Here is a 21,385-nt window from a genome sequence, read left to right as displayed (position 1 = left end):
CACCCCTAAGCTATGCTTGAAAATTGTTAGAACCACTTTCTACACATGATTGGATGCTGGCTAGGCTGTTACTGCTATGTTTGCATTTCATGCTTCACCAAATTGAGTGCTGATTGGCTCAAAATTTCTCAGTTGTGATTGGCCAGTACAGATTGAGTATGTTAGCGTTGAAGTTATGACAGACATTTGTATTTGGCTGGCACAAGGTCTCACAGTCTTGAGAAGTCTTTGAATATAAGAAGGGCTTCAAAACATCCCTCAAGAATTACTCTTCCAATTACTCTCTCCCCTGCCTCTCCCCCCTCCTCCCAATTCTTGCCAATATGAAAATTTCAATCTTTGGTTGTTTCCTACAGAGTTAAAAAGTTGTTTAATTTACCTCCAAAACATATTATCAGATAGTTGTTATCAGTGTTAGGTTAATTAAAGTTGTATTATCCTGAATTAGCAGACGGCCTGAATTTGTTGTTTGCATAGGAATCCTACGTGATCATTTCAAACTGAACTTTGTTTGCAAAATATTGATCTATGAAATGTTAACAGTTTGCAGACTCAAGTGATCTTACTCTCGGGATGTAAATTTGTTGTAGTTGGGTTATGGATGTATGGCCATTGTGTTATTCTTCTCAAAATCTTCTTTTCTGGCATTATCAGGGTAATAGAATAACCCTCACAGTCTTAAGTACAATTATAATAAAACGTAATTTGGCAACTTTATTGTTCCCCCTTTTTTCAAAATCTCCTTGATATTTCCGACATGCAAAATTGCTATTGTAGAATCAATTTGATGTTTAAGGCCTGAGAGAGAGCTGAACATAGCCTAGTGCCTGGACATTAACTCTTGGTCTTGTTGTGTAAGTACAGCATGTCAAGGTTTTAAGCCGAGTGAGGCACACGAAACTAGGCAAATTCCTGATCATTTTGTGACTGTAGCTAATTTACCTTTATCACCTTGAAGTTAACAGCTGTAGCGAGTTTATTAAGCTGATGTTTAGTGTGTTAAGCCTTCATCAAAGCAAAGTGCTTTCAGCTTGCTTTTTGGACAAGTTTGAGTTACTATCAGATCAGTAGTAAACCTGGGGGAACTACACCCTCCTACTCCCACTTTCATTGCAAAACTGATGTCTGCATGGGGGGAGGTTCTTCTTGGGGCAAGAAAGTATGTGTACTTCTGGATCTTCCACTTATTGTGTGCTAAAGGCTCTTCTCATTGGCTGTACTTCCTCTTCCAACTAAAACATTACATGTATATGCCCACTGGGTGTTCTGCACTGTATCTTCTGTGTATTTATAAAATAACTTGCACATGCACAAGCAATATATGCAAGAGTATCACACTTTGAACTAGACAAGACAACAATCTACCCATCTGTTAGATAACCAGTTTTTGATACACAACAACTCTGCACAGCTTGTTTGGGGTACGGATAATCATTTACAAATTCTATATTTTTAACATAGTGTTTTGAAATGCAAGACCCCCATTTATTTTGTTACCTTCAGGTTTTCTGGCATTGTTTCTATCTTATTGCTACTCAGAATCTTGGAATATATCTTAAGAGCAGTTACTTTTCTGTGGAACAAAGTCACTTCTTTTGAGAGTGAAGTCACTTCTGTGTGGCATCATCTAACATTTTGTGGGAGCAGACTAATGCTGAGTTATCTCAATACAGAGCAAGTGACTGGACAAGCGATCAGATGAGTGACCGGACACCAAGCATAATTGTTACAAATTTAGATGACCACCATTTTGCACCTAAAATTTAGCGCTGTACCTTTACCAGCAGCCTGGGAAATAAGACAGTTTATTCCCTGGGAGGCAACTATCCAAGATCTATGCTGAAAGATTCTGAATAAAAGCAAGTTCCCAGCTATTTTCTCTAATATTTTTCTACCTCCCTGTTCTATACTGTAGAAGAGTTGTTTACACTTTTTTATTCGTTCAAAATATAGCATTTCAAAAAAGGTGACATGCTTGCCGTTACTTATGGGTGCTTCATGTGTCCTGCTTATTTGCAAGGAACACAATGATAAATGCATCTTGAAGGATTGAAAAGAACTGTTTCGCAGATGGTTTTCCGTCCAAAACCTCTTGCAGGACATAGCATCCATGAATTTTGACAAGAAATGACTCTTGTCTTGTATTTTACCACTACAATGGAAACCAGTGAATGTAAAATTTTGAGCTTTAGGTGTAGAGTTCGAAGTCTATACGTTTCGAGTTATAAAATGGTCCCTCATCTTCCCCAACTTTTCGCACCCACACTCCATCTCCAAAACATCCCTGATCATTCCAAATCAACATATAAGTTGATGAGTATGGTCCATACACAGTTGCATTTTTTGTGTTTTCCCACTTGTATTGCCAATACACTTCATCTTCATTGGCTGTTTCTGTTTTAGCAGTGTCAGAACTTTCTGTCTCCATGGCTGCTCCATCACCCTCTCCTCCCCCCTGTCTAAAAGCAACCTCCAGGGCATCATCTTCGTCTGCTTCTTTCAGACTTTCCTCCATAGATTTGACTTTGTGCGCCAACTTCTCATATGTATCTTGATATATGCTGAAGTTCCCTGCTTGAAGCAGATGGTCCGCCAGCTCGGTAAGTTTTAAAAGTGTTTGTTTATCTTCCTCTGAAGCAGGATGTTCGCTGTTATCCCCGGAAACTTTTGCTTTCTTCGCCTTCAGCTGCCAGCGTGCACTAGCAGACGAACTTTTTCCGCGACCACTTTCCTTTCCACCAAGACGTCTGAGCGCTTTCAAGATTGTTTCCCCAGGTAATACTATGCCTAAAATCTCTTTCATTTTGTTAATTTGATCGGCTGGTTCATCGGCGTCTTCAAATTTGCTTTCATCATCGCTGATGTACTTCCGAAACTGATCACCTCGTTCTTTGACTTTCACCCAGTCCAGCGAATCCAGCCACTCATCACGAATCACCTCCTCTTTCTTCTCAAAGTAATTTCCCTCTGCATCAAAGTGGCCTTCCTCCATTTCCTCCTTCAAATTGAACGGTGTAATTTTGATTCCTTCGTCGAAGTCGATCGTTGCGTCTTCTTGACCTTCCAAATCCTCTTCTCGTAGGACATACTTTTCGTCGTCTTTAACTCCATCGTCATCATCACCCTCTTCATCGCTGTCCAAAGAGTGTGCTTTGACTCGACCCAAAGAAGATTCTCCTTGAATTTCTTCTCCATCTTTCTCAGCAAACTGAACTTTACGTTTCGACATCGTGCAAAGCTTAGCATTAATGGCGACAAATCAAATTTGGGACCAGACCTCCTCGAGCCTTGTGTGATGTTTGGTCACGTGCTTTCCTGTCAGATCTTGTGCGGGGCCGGGAAGAAAGGAAAACAATGAATATCCCAGCCGAAAAATAATATTCAGTGATCTGCACTGGTAAGGTTTAATCGACTTCTTCATTAGTTCGTTTTAAATTGTTTATTTTACGCTGTTACCAAAGGATATAAGTATAATCGCTCTTACACTGTGACCACTTAGTAGCTTAGTTCTAAGCGCAATTCAAATGTTAAGAAAAACACAGAGGTTAAAGTTCTAAGGTTTTTTTGGTTTGTTTCAGTCATAAAGATATGTATTTTGTCACCCTAAAGACAGGGTGCTAAGGGATTGGATCGGTCAGAGGCCAGCCATTTTATGCTGAATGTGTCTCACGGATTCAAAATGGCTACCGGAAGTCACTGCAGTCCTACTCTCCGACCTTTTGAAATTGATGGCGATATGGAGGCTATCGATTCACTTTCGCTTGACTTCGGACGCTACGAGAGAGTCAACAGATGGAAGGGAATGCCAGAATGTGACGAATTTGTGGGAGCAAGGTATAAAAGCAGGGAAATTTCATTAAGAAATATTGAAATAATTCTTCTTTTGCTGACATTGCGAAAATTGCACTCAGAAAAGTCGATCAGTCAAACCCAATCAAAAATGAGCTTACTGAAGTCCATTGGTTTGTTGGTTCACAGTATAGTCATAACAAAAAAGTGACTGATTTCTGATTCAAAAATCAAAAAGAGTACACATGCATCTGACTTAATTGGAAAACTTCCACATCCTCCCCCATCCGGGCAACCAGAACTTCATGTTTACCTTGAAACAAACAGTGCAGCACAAACTGTTTAGTCCTTGATACGTCTAATCCACAATATATTCAAAGAATGGTGTTAACTTCCTGGAGTGGGGGAGGGGGGGGAAGGGGGGGCGGGGCTCCGATATGAAAAGGTTTGGGATGCTTGTCGTCTCTCTTAGGGGTATGATAATGAAAAACACTTTTATTTCTGTTTTTATGCTTGATTTCTGCTGGTCTCTGGAGTCCAGTCAATTAGAGCAGGCTCCTTTCCTGAACAGTGGCTGGTAATCAAGCCTATTCAATTTTAAGTGGCATCTTTTAGGGGTCAAATAAATCTTGATCCATCCCCAGACTGGACTCCTTGGGCTAGTAATTTATAACAATTTTCCAACAGGCATCCGCAACCTTTTCATATACATCTCCCTCCACTCTGGGGATAACTCTTGATACCTGGTAGCTTCACCATAATTCTAAGGTAACTTGTTCAAATCTCTCCCTACCCCTTTCCATATATGTCAAACATATATCCCACCCTAATATCCACAACAGATATGAAATCTCCCCCTTGTGGTGTGTGAACTGGTCGAATGCCCAGAGTATGCCCTGGAGGGAGGGGAGGGCATGTTGATCAGTACATTATGATGAAATGGACTTTACGTACACCAGATTTCCTGGTCTGTGATAACTCATCAATGGTTTACAGTCCCCCAGTCTTGTGTGTTTGGTGAGATCATATGAGTACCGGTAGGTCAAATGGCCACTATAATTTCATGTGGCAAAGGGAGACCTCAGATCTATGATCACAATGGATTGTAGGTCTCTGCAAACTGTACTAAAAGAAAAAGTGTCATTTGGAAACACACATTTTTAACTCCATCTTTTTTCATTTCCAGACGCAGCAAGCATACTCTTGTTGCATGGAATGATGCCTTGTACGTGTTTGGTGGAGACAATGGGTAGGTGACAATTGATTTTAAGTGTTTCATGGCTTTCAAATTGGCTCAAAGAATTTTTTAAATCAGTACTGGAAATAACAGCTGGTCATCAAACATTGTTCAACCAAATTTGTGGAATTGTCCAACTATTTTTACATCATGTACACATGACATGACCAAGTACCAAAATGACAGGTTTTGGTTGCGAGATCTTGTTCCTAGACCATGTTTGCTTTGAAAATTATATACCGTACACGTAAATCCTCGAATTAGCACGCGGGGCGCTTATTTCAAATTTAGGAGAAGATGGGGGTTGCTTATTCGAGGGGGGGCACTTATTTAATTTTTCCGAAATCGTGGCCTGACATGATCATTTTTTTTAATACATCATCTGCACGTAACCAACAACATGAACTGTTTATTGACATAAAAAGCTGATCCTAAAGTTTAAATCGCGGCACTGTTAATACTTAAAGTGTTCAACGTGTTCACTTAACGAGTTCACAAACTGAAACAATGTAAAAATCTAAGCTCTACATGACGAAAACTATACATTGTTGTCTCATTACTCGCCCACAAAATGGGGGGAGGGGAGGGGGCGCTTATTTTAAATTTCAGCCGATAGGGGGGTACTTATTCGAAGGGGGTGCTTATTCGAGGGGGGACGCTAATTCGAAGATTTACGGTATGTTAAAAATCACAAATGATACTGATCAATGCACAGGCGGCCAAAATATGGATTGAAATAATTGACTTTTCAAGCAAAACTGTTGCGTTCCCATACAAACCTTTATAAATGTGTTACTTTAAGCACATGTATTACTTCTTGTATTGCTAAAGATAGATTCATCAGATTATTCGTGGGTGCAAATTACATTAGTGTCCAACCAAATTCAATTTAGTACTATGTGACTGGTCTAAATAGAGATTTAAAAGAGCACAAGTCATGCCCTGATATATCATGAACATTATTTCTTAAGCACTGTAAATGCTTCATGAAGATTTGTTTTGCTGAATTTACAGGAAGAGAATGTTGAATGACATGTTGAGGTTTGACATCAAAGACAATTCATGGAGCAGGTATAGCTTAAAGTATTAAATGCTATTGTTTAAGTCTTTGTTTGAGCCAAGTGGCCCTATCTGACCATTGCCAGGTTCCCTAGCATGAGGCAACCGCAGGAGTACGGGCAATTCTACTCCTCCCTGAAATGTGATGATAAGTGAGGGATTTCAGGTAAAACATCCTACAAGGCCAGCTGCATGACCCGACAAATAAATATTAAATAAATTTATAATGATTTGGTAGGAGCAGTGGGAGTTGATCCATTGTTTTAGTAATTCTTTCAGTGTTGGCACACTGCCTTGAAAACTTATCTGAAGCCCTGTGATGCTAGTTCACTGCAGGGATACCAGTGGTGGATCTAATGGAGGGCCCCCCCTTATTTTGGGTGGAAAAAGAAGAAATGACTGAAGGAAGAAAAGCCAGCAGGGCAAGTAAAACACCCCCCCCCCCCTTCCCCCCTTAGCTCAAAGTCCACTGGATACCTCCTTTTGTACACCTGGGTGGAGACAGGCAGTGTGAAAGTGTCTTGCTCAAGAACACAACACAATGACCATGGCAAGGGCATAAACCCAGACTACTCAATCTTGATTCCAGTGCATCAACTGTTAGGCCACCACATTCCCTCCACAATAAATGCTGAAGTACTGTTAACTGATATTTTTATTTGATCTGTTATGGGTTATATACTTTCTCTACAAACATCACTTATTTGTTATGCTACATGAGTGTTTTGTTATGAAAATTAAAATACCGGTATCTACAGATAGTATTGTGTGTCCACAGTGCATCATATACAATGTATGCATAGAAATGATAACCTGTCTCAATTTTTCAGAGCTGTAACCAAAGGTGCCCCACCTGCTCCTCGGTATCACCACTCAGCTGTCATCTTTGGATCCAACATGCTGGTGTTTGGAGGATTCACTGGTATAGTTAACGCTTCTCTGGCGTGTTTCCATTTATGTTTTTAATTTGACCTCTTGATATGCCAGTGACATGGACGTAAACATTGACTCACTGACCTTCAAGTACATGTACTTGTTTCTTCAATCACTTACAGGAGTGTTGAGTAACATCGATTTATTACTTGATACAATTTTGACTACAGGTGATCTTTACTCAAACTCTAACCTTCAAAACAAGAATGACTTGTTTGAATACAAGTTCAACACTGGACAGTGGACCGAGTGGCGGATGGAAGGAAGGTTTGCCGATATTTTCTGATTCTCACTGACTGATCCTCAGAGTAACCATTATGATATTAGAGTTATATTTACAGTGATGCGTGCCATACCAGATTTCTACTTGCACTGTTATCATTTCAGAGAAATCTAAAACGCTGAGGCTTTAATAGCAGAGTTTTTGTAAAATTTTTGTCTTTTATAAACCCTTTGGCAGTTCTTGACTGCAGATCTGTTAGTGAAATTGACCAATGTTTGAGTTATGATCAGCTTTCAAATGTTACATGTACATGAATTCTTATGTCTTAATATATTTTTATTAAGTTTATCTCCAAATTCATAAACGTTTTGCTCAGTTTATTTGATTAATCAAAACTATAACAAAATTTTCGAATGTGACTGGCTTTCAGCAGCCCGATTTGAGCACTAATTGGACAGTGTACGCGTCATGCTTGTAATTGGACAGTACGCGTCATTTTGCGTGCGCTGTTGCGGTGCACTTTGTTGAGTAAACTGCTGGGTTTTTCAGCATTCATAACAACGTTTTAAAATTGTTCAGTGCTCAATCGATGGTTTGTTCGTTTCGTGAATTTTGTCATAGTTTTGACATCATGTCATCCAATTCAGTCTGTAATCATACTCGTGATTAACAAATCGGACTCCCGCTTCGCGGCTGTCCGATTTTGTTAATCACTCATATGATTACAAACCGTATTAGACTCCACTCAGTCCTATTACCATTATTAATTTTAAAAGCTCAGTAGGTAACTAAACGTTTAAAAGAAAAGATCTGCAGTTTAATGTCCATGCGATAATTCCTTCTTTTTGCATGTAGATTGCCTCCTGCAAGATCTGCCCATGGTGCAGCAATTTACAAGAACAACTTGTGGATCTTTGCTGGCTATGATGGTAACAAAAGGTACGTACGTGTTCATGCATATAACATAAACTAAGCCCTCCTGCTTATAAGCCCATCTAACTGTAAACAAAACATTACTTTCCACTATAAGCTCCCCATGATTTAACGCCCCCCCCCCCCCCGCCAGTTTAAAGTGAAATGAATTTGATTCATTATGATGTTTTAAACCTTAATTATTATAATAAAAAAACCACTGTTAGAAGTGTGAAAATTGTATTTCAATCAGCAATGCTTTAGCTCATTTCGAATTGGTTTTCTTTATTTTGCCTATAAGCCTCCCTGGATATAAGTCCCTCTGTTGATAAGCCCAGGGCTGATAAGCATCAGTTTACAATACCTGGCTAAGTGACAACATACATGTCTTTTCTTAAAGTCACAAAACTTCTAACTGCAGAACTAGATACAAGGAAACAGCCACAAAATGGTACATTTCTGTTGTAGGTTGGACGATCTTTGGACCATTTGCTTGACAGACCTCAACCCACGATGGCAAGAGGTAAATAATCTTTTTGTTTGTGTAGATTTACAACTTTCAACCAACCTTCAACATTGTGCATTCTTTGTAACAAACAGCATCACACTTTGTCCCATATGGCCTACATTTAAAAAATAAACTTAAATCTTGTATAGCATGATTAGCAGTGTCACATGAAAGTGCTGCTCAGTAGCTGGGAGTGGATAACCTAACCTAGCCTCCCTTTTGGCACACTGGTACCATAACTCAACTCGTCATCATCAAGACTTATTCACGTAACAATATAGTAGTGGTCAAGGTTGTCTTATAATTAACAATAAGATTATGAGCTCTCGATTTCTATGAGGTGATAGTTGTTGAGGCCAAAGGCCGAATCAACTATCACCTCATAGAAATCGAGAGCTCATAATCTAATTGTTAATTATTAAGATTCTAACTTAAATTAACGCAGATAGTGGTTTCCAAATATTTTTCGACGCATCATTGAACTTTACACTGTAACAGCATCGTATGTACTGAATTGTCCTTGGTAAATTTGCAGTTGTTTACGTGCGCGCACCAGTTTTTTCAATAATCTCAAGTTTTTAAAGTCAAGAACCCGTTTATGTCCTTCTTTTTGTCTTCTCAGGAATATAATTACCCATTTAATCTAAACTTTCTTCCAAAAGTTCGGAAAAAACGATAAAAACGTCGCATTTTGTGAACGACCGACAGCTACTGCACTCTAATGGCTGATAGTTATACGAGTAGCTCAGCCAATCAGATTGCAGCATTTGCATTAGTATACTAGTAGAATTCTACTAACAATAATCATCTGTGTCTGTCAGGTTCAGCAGTCAGGTGATAGACCTCCTACATGCTGTAACTTTCCTGTTGCTGTGGTTAGGGACAGCATGTTTGTGTTCTCTGGACAAAGTGGAGCCAAGATCACTAATGACATGTTTGAGTTCAATTTTCTGGACCAAAGGTGAAAATGACAAACTTTATTTTAGGAACTGCCGTGTAGCTGTTTACTTGGAACTGGCTAAGAACTGATAACCTAACTGAGAAGACATAAGTTTTAAAACAGCTGTTTATGATTGTCAACCGCAGAATAAATGCTGACATATTAATTTTTGCATTGTAGGTTTACAATGCTTTTCCACATAAACTTTAGCTTCCTAAACTGGCATTTTTCTTTGTAGCACTCTTTGAAAAGCAAATAGTAGTAAGGGATTAGAGTAAAGCAAGAGAGAAAGATCAAGAGATGGAGATTACTGTGATTCTTTTTTTCAAAGTGGAATTAGAACCAGACTGTTAACTTGCAAGGTGCATTTAGGGGTGATCTACACCACTGTCTTTTGTAAGTTTTTGTTCTTCGCTCAGCGGTTGAGGGCAAGCTTATTTTCCCCGGGTATGTGCAGTAATTGCACTTACTGTAGGTAGGTGCACTTGACTAAACACTTCAAAGTCAGGTTGACACCTCATGCACGCGTTGCGTGCCTGTTTTTTCACCAGATGGACTCGTATTCCGTCAGCGCATTTGTTGCGTGGTTCGCCCGCGCCCCCTCAGCGGCGTTATGGTCACAGCATGGTGGCGTTTGATCGGTATTTGTACGTGTTTGGTGGAGTAGCAGATAACACTTTACCGTCGGATCTCTACAGGTAGAGTCAATTTAGTTTTATTAATTTTGGTCTTCCCATCACGACGTTTGAAATTTACCACAATTAATCCAACTGAAAAGGACGAAAAAGAAACAAAAAAAGACGTTAGGATTGCATTACCCATAACATTTCTTACATAACTGTATAGAGTGTGTCAAGCTTCGCGAAGGCGTTAGGGGGCATGTCATATAGGGTTTACTAGCGAAATGATGCTCAAAAAAGTGACTTGTAGAGGTTTTCTTTGTTCCCTCTCAAACTTTCTAAAATGCACCAATCCGCTTTGCTGTTAGATTTGTTTTTTATTACATGTAGTTGTTGGGCTTGCCTTTGTGTGGTCATCCAAACCAAGTTAGTCTGTGGAACAAACATGCTAGAAACATGTACGTGTCGGCGTGGTTGTTGTACCTTGATTGGCTGCGAAATTTGGAAATCTAACAAAGTTGTCGAAACCTTGATAAGAATTCAAACTTTTAGCGAGCGAAAACGGTACGGAAAAAGAGTCTGAAGCAGCTTGGTCTCTTCAGATTCACTAGCTGAAATTAGTTACTGAACATTACAGATCTGAGGACTTTGTTGTTGCGGAAGCAACAAGAACCTCGTCTTGAAAGTCGTTTCCAAATCTGCACTTGTCATATTCATGTTCACATTGAATCTGGCTGGAGACATTTCTTTCACTCGTGTGACCGTAACTCTCGAATAAAACTTGCTTGCTTATTCTGACACCGGTGTGTTACAGCGCTACAAAGTTAACGTATTCACTGTTCCCGCTTTTTTGAGGTTCTCTCTTGACGACAAATCATGGGAAGTTGTTCAGCCAGCACAAGATAGTGAGGTAAGGTATTTGGATCGCAGTCTAAATAACGTTGTTCGTAGTTTGTTCATCAAACAATATTCTAAAGTTGTGAACTTCATTTTGGCGATGAATTTTGCACTTCTGTGTGTTATTTCTCCGCAGGTTCCATCAGGACGCCTTTTTCATGACGTAGACGTTATTAACAACGAAATGTACATATTTGGCGGAACTGTTGATAACAATGTACGAAGCAGTGAACTGTACAGATTTCAGGTAAAACTACACTACACTTACAAGGAGTGATGATCACGTGTATTTCAATTTTCAAAATAAGTTGTCACTTCTAGGTGGTACCGCGTTCAACCGAAAACGATTGGAAAAGTGTCCTATTGAGAAATGCCAACCCCATCAGCCCAAACCGGTGTCGGTTGAAAACGGTTGATCCCAATAGAACACGAACTTACTGAATCAGTTATTTCACACCCTCCACCAAATTCTGAGAGCTTGCATGCAGCAAACTGCTCAAAAGGCTATAATTATATATAAAAAAAGTTTGCTTGACCCAAGTACTTATAATTAAATCTATCAATGTGGCTTCACACAAACATCTACACTTAATAAAATCGTTGTAATTTAGGACCAGAAGTGACCATCATCTAATTTCTTATAACTAGTGCTGTAGAAAGGGTATGGAGCCCAGTAAAGGGAGAATTTGTACGTGGAAGCTGACTTTGACTTTTTGTACAGTTGGCAAGTTATCCTCGGTGCACACTCAGAGGTGATTTTGGTCGCTTACTGGACAGCAAACAGTTCTGTGACATGGTTTTCCTTGTGGGTGAAGTAAGTGAAATGGTGGTGCTACTAATCTAATATTAATTCTAGTCCCGTGCAACGTAGTAGTTCTACAGTTCTACATGTGTGCATTCTGATTTTTTTTTTAAAATTATTATGTGGCTGCGTAACGGAGAAGAACGCACACCAGCTTGGTTTAGAATCAACAAAAACGTTGTCCAGCGGCAGTCACACTACCGCTCGCGACTCTCGCCGGGTTTTCAACACGTATTCTCTTGTGCTAAACCGTCTGTCAATGTGTGACCATGGTTGTTATGTACTTGCAGGAAGAAACTCGATTCCCGTCTCACGCGGCCTTTGTTGCGGCCAGGTCGCCTTGGTTGAGAACACAGTTGTTGCGAGCACGTGAAAGATCATCACAGGTTAGACAATCGTTCTTTAAACTGTTTTAGAGTGTAGTAGATAATGCGAAATCTTCAAGACAGGAGAGTTTTGTACGCAGTCGAAAATAATGCTCATCTTTGACAGCCAAGAGAAATGTCAGGGCCATCCTTTGCACCTCTGCCTGATTCCTCATCTTTTCCCGTATGGAAGTATCTAGTTCAATCTCCTGTACACTTACGCTTTATAAATGCAGGTTGTGTCCCTTCGGTTTTCTTGTTTAGTGCCAAAGAAGAACAGAGAGAGGTGATTACGATTTTGTTGGAGGATCTGAAGACAATCACTTAAGTTTGCGACTTTTCCATCTACGAGCTTGTGGGAGAACCTGGTTCATCAAAGGTGTACTCTCGAAAAAAAATGTCTCTGATCGAATCTCCAGTCTAGTGACAATCAGGATCAAGTTAGCATGAATCAGTTCGAACGACTTTTCACAAAAAGATTTGTGAGTGCAAGATAACTGAAAATGAAACACTCCCTCTAATATTCTCCGTCGCGTTCACTGCGGGCATTACTAGCTTTTTGCATTTCTTCCATCGTAGTTTTCTAGTAACTCTTGAAACATCCTAGAGTTTCTAATTTTAATTGTGTGCACCCTCAGAGACCAATTGAAGACAGACAACAGAATCAGGTCAAGGAGAAACTGCAAGTGAAGCTGCCCGAAGCTGAAGTCCAGTCTTTCGCAGTCGCACTTCGCTACATGTATACAGACTGTATATTCCCCTTGGTGAAAGGTGAGCATTTGTCATTCCATCGTTGTGTGAAATCTCTAGAAAATGTTTGCGTCTTATGCGCAAACGTTACGAAGAGAGAAAGTCGACTGAAATTCACGACGAAAATGACATTGCGCTGTGGGTGATGTCCGTTTAGCGTTCCTCATTGGTTGTTAATCTTGCGCGCAAAAACAAGCAACAACCAACTAGACAACGTGCTTCCTGGATGAAGAATTTTTTCTGCTCTCTGTCTGTTTCACTGGATCGGAGTTGGTTTTGACTACGCAATAGAAAGGTCTCTTTTAACAGGACATTTTCAGACAGTCTGTCTCAGTAGTGCTCCGTTTTGTTCTTCTATACATGTAAAAGACTTATTATCAAGTGTTTCGTTTGTTTACTATAGTTTTAGGTGTGTTGTGATTTTTGGGTCAAAGAAAACGCAAAATGTTCTGAAACAGCCTGACCTAACTCCTTTTAATGCAGCGCATTTCTCCCACTCCGAACAGTGTGAACGAACCAGTAAAGAGCGCTGTACAAAACAGTATTATTTTTCAAACAGATTGTCAGGGTTTACAGGAGATCAGTCTAATCATGGATGTTTACAGGTTGGCGCTCAAGGTAAAATCGTTTGTACAATGACTGTGCCAACTTTATTTAGCATTGGTGGTTTTGAAAAGATCAGAACATACTTAGAGCATAGAAAACATAGTGAAAATATTTTTGGAAAACAACAAATGACAGAAAGTGTTTAGCAAGTTAGGACAACAACAACAAAAACAACGAAGGTGAGAATGGAAATATATTGAAATATGTAGAAAGTCAGAGAAAGGCTCGCATTTTATGAAATTTTGAATTCATCCAGTGGAAGGAAAACAAGAAATCTAACTTACGCATTATCAGAATGGTCGAGTAGATGAAGATAACCAAATAAATCCTGAACTATGTGTTTTTGCCTTTTACAGCTTGAGATTGGTTCACTGGAAGCGCTGTGTGTTCAGTACATCGAGTCTTCAATTTGTCAAGAAAACGTCTTAGTGGCACTGGATAGCGCCGCGCGGCTACAACTGGATCCACTAAAGGTTTGACAGCTTTGCTTGTTCGTCGTGAATCTCAAAGACCACGGGGTAAAATCACATGAGCTACAAAGCGCGCCGGAGTCTAATAAAAAACCTGTGAACAGGCTCCGGTTGGAATGGTATGACCGCAGCTGGAAGGGTCGGGAAGGAACTGGGTGAGAGTGAAGTGGCCGAGGGAGGAATGGGGTGGGTGTTGGGTTACCTTCCTCTCTCTCTCAGTTCTATCCTCTTTCTTCTTCCCGCTTTCTCTTCGCCCCATACTCGACTAGAGAGCCTGTTCACGGGCTATAACCAGGGTAAAGCTTGAGTCATACCTCGCCTTCAATTTGGTTTTGGCTCGTACTGTCTTCGTGATCAACTTCCCACTGGGAAATTCTACTTTTTCTTGCCAGATGATCAATGGAGGCGCGGTGGAGTAATAATTAGTGCGCTGGACTTCGGGTGGAGTCATCCTGGTTGGGGGCCAGGGGCCCGTTTTTCGAAGGTCCCGAAAAGTTTTCGCACCCGGAAAGCCGTAGCAAAATCTCAAACCTTATAATTACAGAGCTGTTTTATTTACATATTCTTAATATGACCAGCAGTTCCCTTCATACAAGAAGTTTCAGGCGTATACACCTTTCTGTTTTAGATACAGATTAACTAAAAATGGCTTCTCGGGCCCGAAAGGTTTCCGGGGCTTTTGAGAAACAGGCCCCTGGTCATTACTCTCCTCGTCGGTTTATGAATGGGTATCGTTGAATTTTCTGGGAAACCTGACCAAAATGCTAGTGAGGTTGCATGCGATGGGTTTGTCTAAGCGCTATTGTCTCCACGGACTGAGTAACGATTCCTTGTGTTTTTCCGTTATCTACAGGATTTCTGTCTTCGTTTTATTGTCCGTGAAGCAAACTACAACAACATCATCATGAGCAAGAACTTTGAGTCTGTGCCACAAAAACTCATGGTGGAGATCATCAGAAGACGACAAGTCCCACAGGTACATGTGATAAATTGCGGAAAACAGTCATATCACAGACATCACTCATCAAAATTCCCTGAGTTTTCCCTGATAAAAATATAATTTCCCTAACCAAATAGCTACAAAATCTAGATTTAGTAGCGGCTTCTGGCTTGAACTTATAGCCGTCCTTTCCACTCGTTCAATAAGACTGGTAAGTTTTCAAGTAATATATCAAATACGAAAGACCCTGTTTGACCACATTTCCAAACACCGAGAAGAGAGTTGAAAATACGACGCGCAGCGGAATATTTTTGACGAACTTCGAGGTGTTTGGAATTGTGGTCAAACACTGTCTTGAGTGTTTGATATATCTTCTCAATCGAAACTAAAACTAAGAAGAAAATGAGAAATAAAATCGTAAAAATCAATACTAATTAAGATCAGATATCCAAAACACCGTCCTGGTCACGATTTCCTTTGTTTAAACTTGATGAATTATTTGAGAATAAATTTTCCTTCTTCGTTAAGGAAAAATATCGTTGTGATCACAGTGACCCCAAATGTTTCTTCCAGCCTTCAATGGTGTTAAATCAGCCGTGTTAAATGATTTCAATTTTCCTTGACTTTTCTTCAAAATGTCAATTTTTGCTGACTCTAAATAAAATTCCCCGACTTTTCCCTGACCTTGAAGATTTTTTTCCCCTGACCATTTCCTGACCTGTGGCAACCCTGACAAAGTACTTGGTTTCTGCGAAAATTTGTGTAAATCTTTAAATTAAATGTGGTATTAATACTTTCTTTGCTTTTCAGGCGAGTGTTCATAATCCAGGAGACAACCAGTGCAGATCTACGCATCCAGGTACACTAAAACAAATCACCTTTCGAATTGAGGAAGCTTTACTATCGCTGATTATCTTAATTCAATCATCGCGCGTGTATTTGTACTTTGCAGAGAAGACCCTGCAGCAAGACATGCTGGACTTCCTCCAGGGGGCGCGCGGCCAGGACTTCCATGACATCACGCTGATTGTGGACGGGGAACCAATAGGAGCGCACAAAGTACGTTTCGTCAGGATTCTTGTCTGAGAGTTGATAGTCTGCGAAATTCGCGGGAACAGGGGTTGGGATAACTATCACGCATAGAAATCGAGAGGAAATAATCTAATTGTTTTAGCATTAATTTACTAGTCGTTCAAAACTTTAATCTAAATCTTCATAACAGACACTCAAGGAAGCAGGCTGCCAGTTTGTTAGCAAGCGCTCACTGTCACGCTACTCACTATCTACAACAGAATAGACAGTGAGTAGCGTAGTAAATAAGAGAACGGCACTCGTGATAGAACGCTAGTAGATTTATACTTAAACTCGCTAGAAACACGGTGCATGTGTTCTATTTCTTAAGTGGAGTGCTCTCAACAGACACATATTAAGACTGTAAAAAATCTGCTCTTCAGATGGCAGAATGCCTTAACTTGTTTCATGTACGTTCTAAAATTGTTGTAAATGAGTCAGGAATTGACTGTTTTTTGTTTTCTCTGCAGGCAGTCCTGGCTGCAAGGTGTAGGTAAGTTGATCAAAATTGAATTTCACCTTACATTATCAGTACATTGCCAAGTAGACAGGTCACGAGAAAATATACAACAAAGGGACATTACTCTGATATGCCGCCATATCTCAGTAAGGCACTCATTAAGGAGAGTTAGAGCTTAGTGTTACGTAGACAAACTAAAGAAGAGACTAAGTTTTGGGTAACGAAAAATGGAAGCCTGCATTGCAGGCGTTATTTGGGAACGGGACGCTCGCTAAACCAGGATTTCGATGCCGCCATCTTGTATTGTTATTGGATGCTTGGGGCAGAGAGGGGTGGGGAATGGGGCACTTTTTTCTCTTCCCGTTCCTTTTCGCGCATTTTTTCCATTTCATGCCTACTCCCTCGGGAAGTTTCCCTCGCCGCAACCCTCCACGGTTACCAAATCCAAGATGGCGGCCTAATACGAGAATGTGCACTCGCGCGCCCAAAATACGCCAGCATTGCAGGCTAGAAAAATGGGGAGTACGATTCCCAACCAAGACGCGTATTTTTATTTACACCATATATGCTTCTTTTGATTATGTTATCAAGCTGTCGTATATTTCTTTTTTTTTCCTTTGTAGTTACTTTGAGGCAATGTTTCGATCATTTATGCCCGAAGACAATACGGTAACGGTAAGTAAAATTCAGTTTATCGGTGATAAAAACTGGTTTTTTTTTAATGAACTCCGAGTGTCACTAATGACAGAGACCGATTTCTCGTTGAATTCTGTGTTGCATAGAATACCCACTCAGCAAACTTGAGTTCATAATGTCGTCGTTAGTGATCCTCTCTACCAAACTGGTTCCTGTCGTTTGGCGAATATTAATCTACAAAATCAATTTGTTGTTGTCGTTGGCGTCTTTCCTGTGAATTGTGGATAGTATTGATTTATCATCTTCTCGGAATCAAGCTACCTACGCACGCCTGTAAGTATTTCGTCCCAGGTGATACATGTTAGACCATGTCTCCCTGCGGTGCACGATCGAACTTGCCCGTATTTTTCGTCCCGTCCTTCCCCTATCCACTCTGCCCTTCTCCCTCTTCTCTCTCCCTCCTACCGCCAAATAATTTTCCTCAGGATGGACCTTGTGGATAGGTTCATCCTTAATTCTTGTTATCTTCTTTCTACTTATCAGATCACAATTGGGGAGACGATTCCTTCGCGAGAAGCTTTCAACTCGCTTCTTCATTATATTTACCACGGAGACGTGTCCATGCCGCCAGAGGATTCATTGTATCCTATCTTGACATACTACTGACTAACAACCTGTACCTTGGTCATTGTAAAGTAAAATGGCGCCAACATGGCCAGGAGAAAATTATTTTAATCGAAATCTGTGTGAAATACTTTGCATAAATTTGGTTATCTGGTTATGTGTATTTTTTTCCAGAGGGTGGTCTCTTTTTAGTGGAACTTTTTCAGAATTCAAGTGGGGAAAAAAAAATGTGTTTTTGGTTTCTCTTAACGCTGTTTACAAGATATCTATTGTCTGCTCCTTACTTCTTTGGCTTCACCAACAATCGACTTCAGGTGTGTATTATTCATAGCAGGGTGTAAGGTTGTCAGTTCGGTTAAAGTAGGAGATACTGAATTACCCATAAACGTGCTAGTTGTATTTAAGCTGTCTTTTTTAGGAGTTTCTGTGACTGTTGAAAAACGGAAATCAATGAAAGTAATTACACCTAGCCAATCACAACGCACCAATAATAGCACACTGAACCAATGGGAACTCGAAGGAAAAACATACAACCAGAAGGAAGCGCGGAAAAACGCGCGTCGGAAAAGGTCACGATTGGTATTGGTGTTGCCTCTGATTCATTGAAAAACAGCATAGAGCGGTTTTCATTTGAGTGTCGAAAAGAAATTTGTTTTGCATCAACTGCGCTTTACGATCGGCTTAAAAACCTCGCGCCACTTTTTCATCCAATCAGAAGTAAAACTAAACCCAATCATTAATCGTTCGCACTCGTTTTCCCGCGCCTTGCGTCAGCTGCATGTAATTACTTCAAGTTTTGATTGGTTCACCTTATTGTCTGTGTCCTTTGTGATTGGCTGGAGTGATAACTTTGGTTTTGGTTTTACGCCACTTATTTCTCAAACTCATCAGGAATTCATCAAGTTAAAACAAAGAAAATCACAACCGTGAAGGAGGTTTGGATACCCGGTCTTAATTAGCATAGATTTCGACGATTTTACTTCTCCGTTTACTTCCTAGTTTTTGTTTCGATTGAGAAGATATATCAAACAATCGGGACAGTGTTTCATCGGCTATCCAATCACCTCGAATTTCGTCAAAAATACTCAGCTGCGCGTCGTATTTTCAACTCTCTTCTCGGTGTTTGGATAACCCGATGAAACACTGTCTCTCGTGTTTGATATATTACTTGAAAACAGCATATTTGGCTCTGATTGATACGTGTGTAGCCAAATGTAATCTATTAAAACGCATGATCACACGTGATTCCTTTTGGCCGGAATTTAGACCTTTCTTTGGCTTCAATGAGTCATCGGTAAATTGTTTATACTCGCCACTAACTCTTATTCTTCCTGTAGGCTTTCTGTAAACAGAACCTGGAAATGAACGTGTCATTTGAAAATGTAGTCGAGGTAAGAAAACAAATATTGCTTGTACAATTAAGTAATGACTGCAGCATGCTATTATGTTACGTGCTTCTAGTAATGAATACGGACATCTTCAGAAAAATGTTTCGCGTGAAGATCAGAGTCAATGGCAAAGATTATAAGACATTTGTGAAACGGTTTCGCTAAGGCTGAGAAACATACTTTACTTTTCTTTACCTGTTTTGTCAGATTCTCGAAGCTGCTCACAGGATTGGAGCTTCGGACATGAAGAAACATGCTCTGGATCTTGTTGTCGGCCATTTTGTAAAGGTAATCAAAACAGGTGGAGAGGGGCCAGACTAGACACTACCCTAGTGCTCCCGGTTGGGTTTTTTTTGCGCAGGACTAACAACCCTGTTAAAAAAATCTCGTTACTGTAACCTTGAGGTCTGATGTTGCACTGGGCACGAGTGGGTGAGTGAGTGAGTAAATCAAAACAGTTAATACGGTGTACCTTTCTTCCAGTTAGTAATAATAGTGGAGCTTATTTGCCACCAAGACAGACTTGATTTAAGCGACTATATTGCGATATGGCTAAAATAGTAATGAGCAAAGCAGCGCGCTTCTCATCCCAAACTCTAGCGATTCGTGCCGATCATTGGCGTCAATCTACAGAGGTCCGTGTGTCATCTGTAGTGTCTGTGAAGTGTCAATCAAGCAACCAACCACCAATCAGAGACACATGTGACACGGATCTCGAAGATACGTCATAAGCATGGAATTTTTCGGGTTTAATCAAAGACGTCTCTCGAGTGAGTGCGGCCAAACCATTGACTCGTTTCTTGTCCTCTCTCTCCCACTGAAGGTTGCAAAATCTCCAAACCTCAGGAGACTGAGCCGAGACCTGCTCCTGGAGATTCTGGATGCCATAGCAGACTATCTAAAAGATTGCAACATCGCTGTTAGCTCGTGATGAAATGGTATTCTTCAGCTGCGTGGAAATGAAGAATGCGTCGTTGTGTTCAAGACGGGATTGTTCTCACTTGAAGTGAACTCCTAATGCGAAGTAGTCTGGGCATTTAAACCTTCCCTTGCCTACTCCTATTGGGAATTGGCGGAAGAATGAGCGACTGAGCCCAGTGTGAGGCTGATTGAGACTGAAATTCCATTGAAAGTTGAAGTTGAAATTTAACGCCGGAAACTGTTGGCAACTTTGCTTAGTGTGCAAACGAAGAAGAAAGAAACACTGAAGCGAATGTCCCCCTTGCTTTAAGAAGTTGTAGACAGCTTTCCGCAGGGGTTTCATTAAGGGTCGGGCACCGGGCAAATTGACCGGCTCAGAGGATAATTTTGTCCGCCTGATTTGACCATCTAGAGGAAAGTTTTATTTAATATAAGGAAGTTCAGTTCAAAATGTTTTTCCCGCCTGTAAAAACCAGTTGCCCTCCTGATGAAAACGTTAATGATACCCTTGAGCCTTGCTAACCGATTTTGCCGCTTTCAAAATGTAAATTGAAGGCATTTTATGCTTATAACTAGTAGCAGAGGCATCACATTCTGTCACTGAGTCCATGTTTGACTGTTTACCAGTTTAACCTGTTTACAAGCGGCTACCAGTAACAAACAGATGAGCGGTATTCACACATACGCAGCTGTGTGATGTAAATTTTTTACAAAAACTATGAAGGCATTGTACAGATGATAGATAGCCTGCTGTATAAATGTTGTGTAGTAATCTACCGAACAGGCATTTAAACCTTTACATATCAGTTATTATTAAATACCGACTCAACCTCGGATTCTGGCTTTCTGATCATTGGTATTAGGCTACTTTTGATGTGTTGAAATTCAGCTTGATAGCTAGACCTAGAGACACAAACAAGAGAAATGAATAAACAGGCTCATTCAAGTTCCTATGTTTGTGTCCTCTAACGGCTTATTTCCAAGCGGAATTTTAATATATGGAAAACAGACTATTAATCTTCGTTATGAACCTTATATGGAAAATGAGTCCGCGGAAAAAATGTCGAAACACGACAGATTCGAAGACATCATATTCATATTTGCGGCGTTTTGTAGGTTTTCTTGCATTCTCAAGAAAAACATGCTGTACAAGTGACTTGCTCAGCAGATTTGTCTTGAGAATGCAAGAAAAAACGCAATTCTTGGACCTACAAAACGCCACAGAATTTCGCTG

General features: G+C 40.3%; 2 protein-coding genes across 4 annotated transcripts; one reads left to right on the top strand and one right to left on the bottom strand.

The window, feature by feature from the left end:
* Positions 1–338: 338 nt before the first annotated feature.
* On the bottom strand, positions 339–3,289 carry LOC110040758 (CD2 antigen cytoplasmic tail-binding protein 2-like). The gene has a single exon (XM_020746026.2). It carries the CDS (start codon positions 3,227–3,229, stop codon positions 2,189–2,191), a length of 1,041 nt encoding a protein of 346 aa, XP_020601685.1. The 5' UTR covers positions 3,230–3,289; the 3' UTR covers positions 339–2,188.
* A 10-nt stretch (positions 3,290–3,299) lies between these two features.
* Positions 3,300–20,987, top strand: LOC110040797 (leucine-zipper-like transcriptional regulator 1). 3 transcript variants are annotated; one of them, XM_089279913.1, is made up of 27 exons: positions 3,301–3,397; positions 3,579–3,834; positions 4,976–5,038; positions 6,041–6,097; positions 6,916–7,007; positions 7,189–7,285; positions 8,097–8,180; positions 8,622–8,676; positions 9,483–9,622; positions 10,153–10,299; positions 11,077–11,131; positions 11,255–11,365; positions 11,840–11,932; positions 12,211–12,306; positions 12,924–13,056; positions 13,595–13,653; positions 13,998–14,114; positions 14,965–15,087; positions 15,862–15,910; positions 16,004–16,110; positions 16,593–16,615; positions 17,206–17,257; positions 17,762–17,859; positions 18,105–18,156; positions 19,180–19,233; positions 19,438–19,518; positions 20,054–20,987. In XM_089279913.1, the coding sequence occupies exons 2-27, from the start codon at positions 3,653–3,655 to the stop codon at positions 20,159–20,161; spliced, it is 2,328 nt and encodes a 775-aa protein (XP_089136039.1). In that variant the 5' UTR covers positions 3,301–3,397; positions 3,579–3,652; the 3' UTR covers positions 20,162–20,987. The 3 variants fall into 3 exon arrangements, with proteins under 3 accessions (XP_089136037.1, XP_089136039.1, XP_089136038.1); XM_089279911.1 differs by having other exon boundaries at positions 3,300–3,397; positions 11,077–11,365; XM_089279912.1 differs by having other exon boundaries at positions 3,327–3,397; positions 3,610–3,834; positions 11,077–11,365.
* The last annotated feature ends 398 nt before the right edge of the window (positions 20,988–21,385 follow it).

This window comes from Orbicella faveolata, unplaced genomic scaffold, assembly GCF_042242905.1.
Source record: "Orbicella faveolata isolate gen_17 unplaced genomic scaffold, um_ofav_v1 contig_47, whole genome shotgun sequence".
Classification (NCBI taxonomy): domain Eukaryota; kingdom Metazoa; phylum Cnidaria; class Anthozoa; order Scleractinia; family Merulinidae; genus Orbicella; species Orbicella faveolata.
This window is presented reverse-complemented; position numbering and strand designations above follow the sequence as displayed.

Bases quoted from the DNA above. Each gene is read 5' to 3' on its own strand.
- LOC110040758 (XM_020746026.2), bottom strand. From the start codon at position 3,229: ATGTCGAAACGTAAAGTTCAGTTTGCTGAGAAAGATGGAGAAGAAATT.
- LOC110040797 (XM_089279911.1), top strand. From the start codon at position 3,653: ATGCTGAATGTGTCTCACGGATTCAAAATGGCTACCGGAAGTCACTGC. The intron at 7,008-7,188 runs GTATAGTTAACG...TTTTGACTACAG, and splicing joins GGTGTTTGGAGGATTCACTG to GTGATCTTTACTCAAACTCT. The intron at 13,057-13,594 runs GTGAGCATTTGT...TTTTTCAAACAG, and splicing joins TATATTCCCCTTGGTGAAAG to ATTGTCAGGGTTTACAGGAG.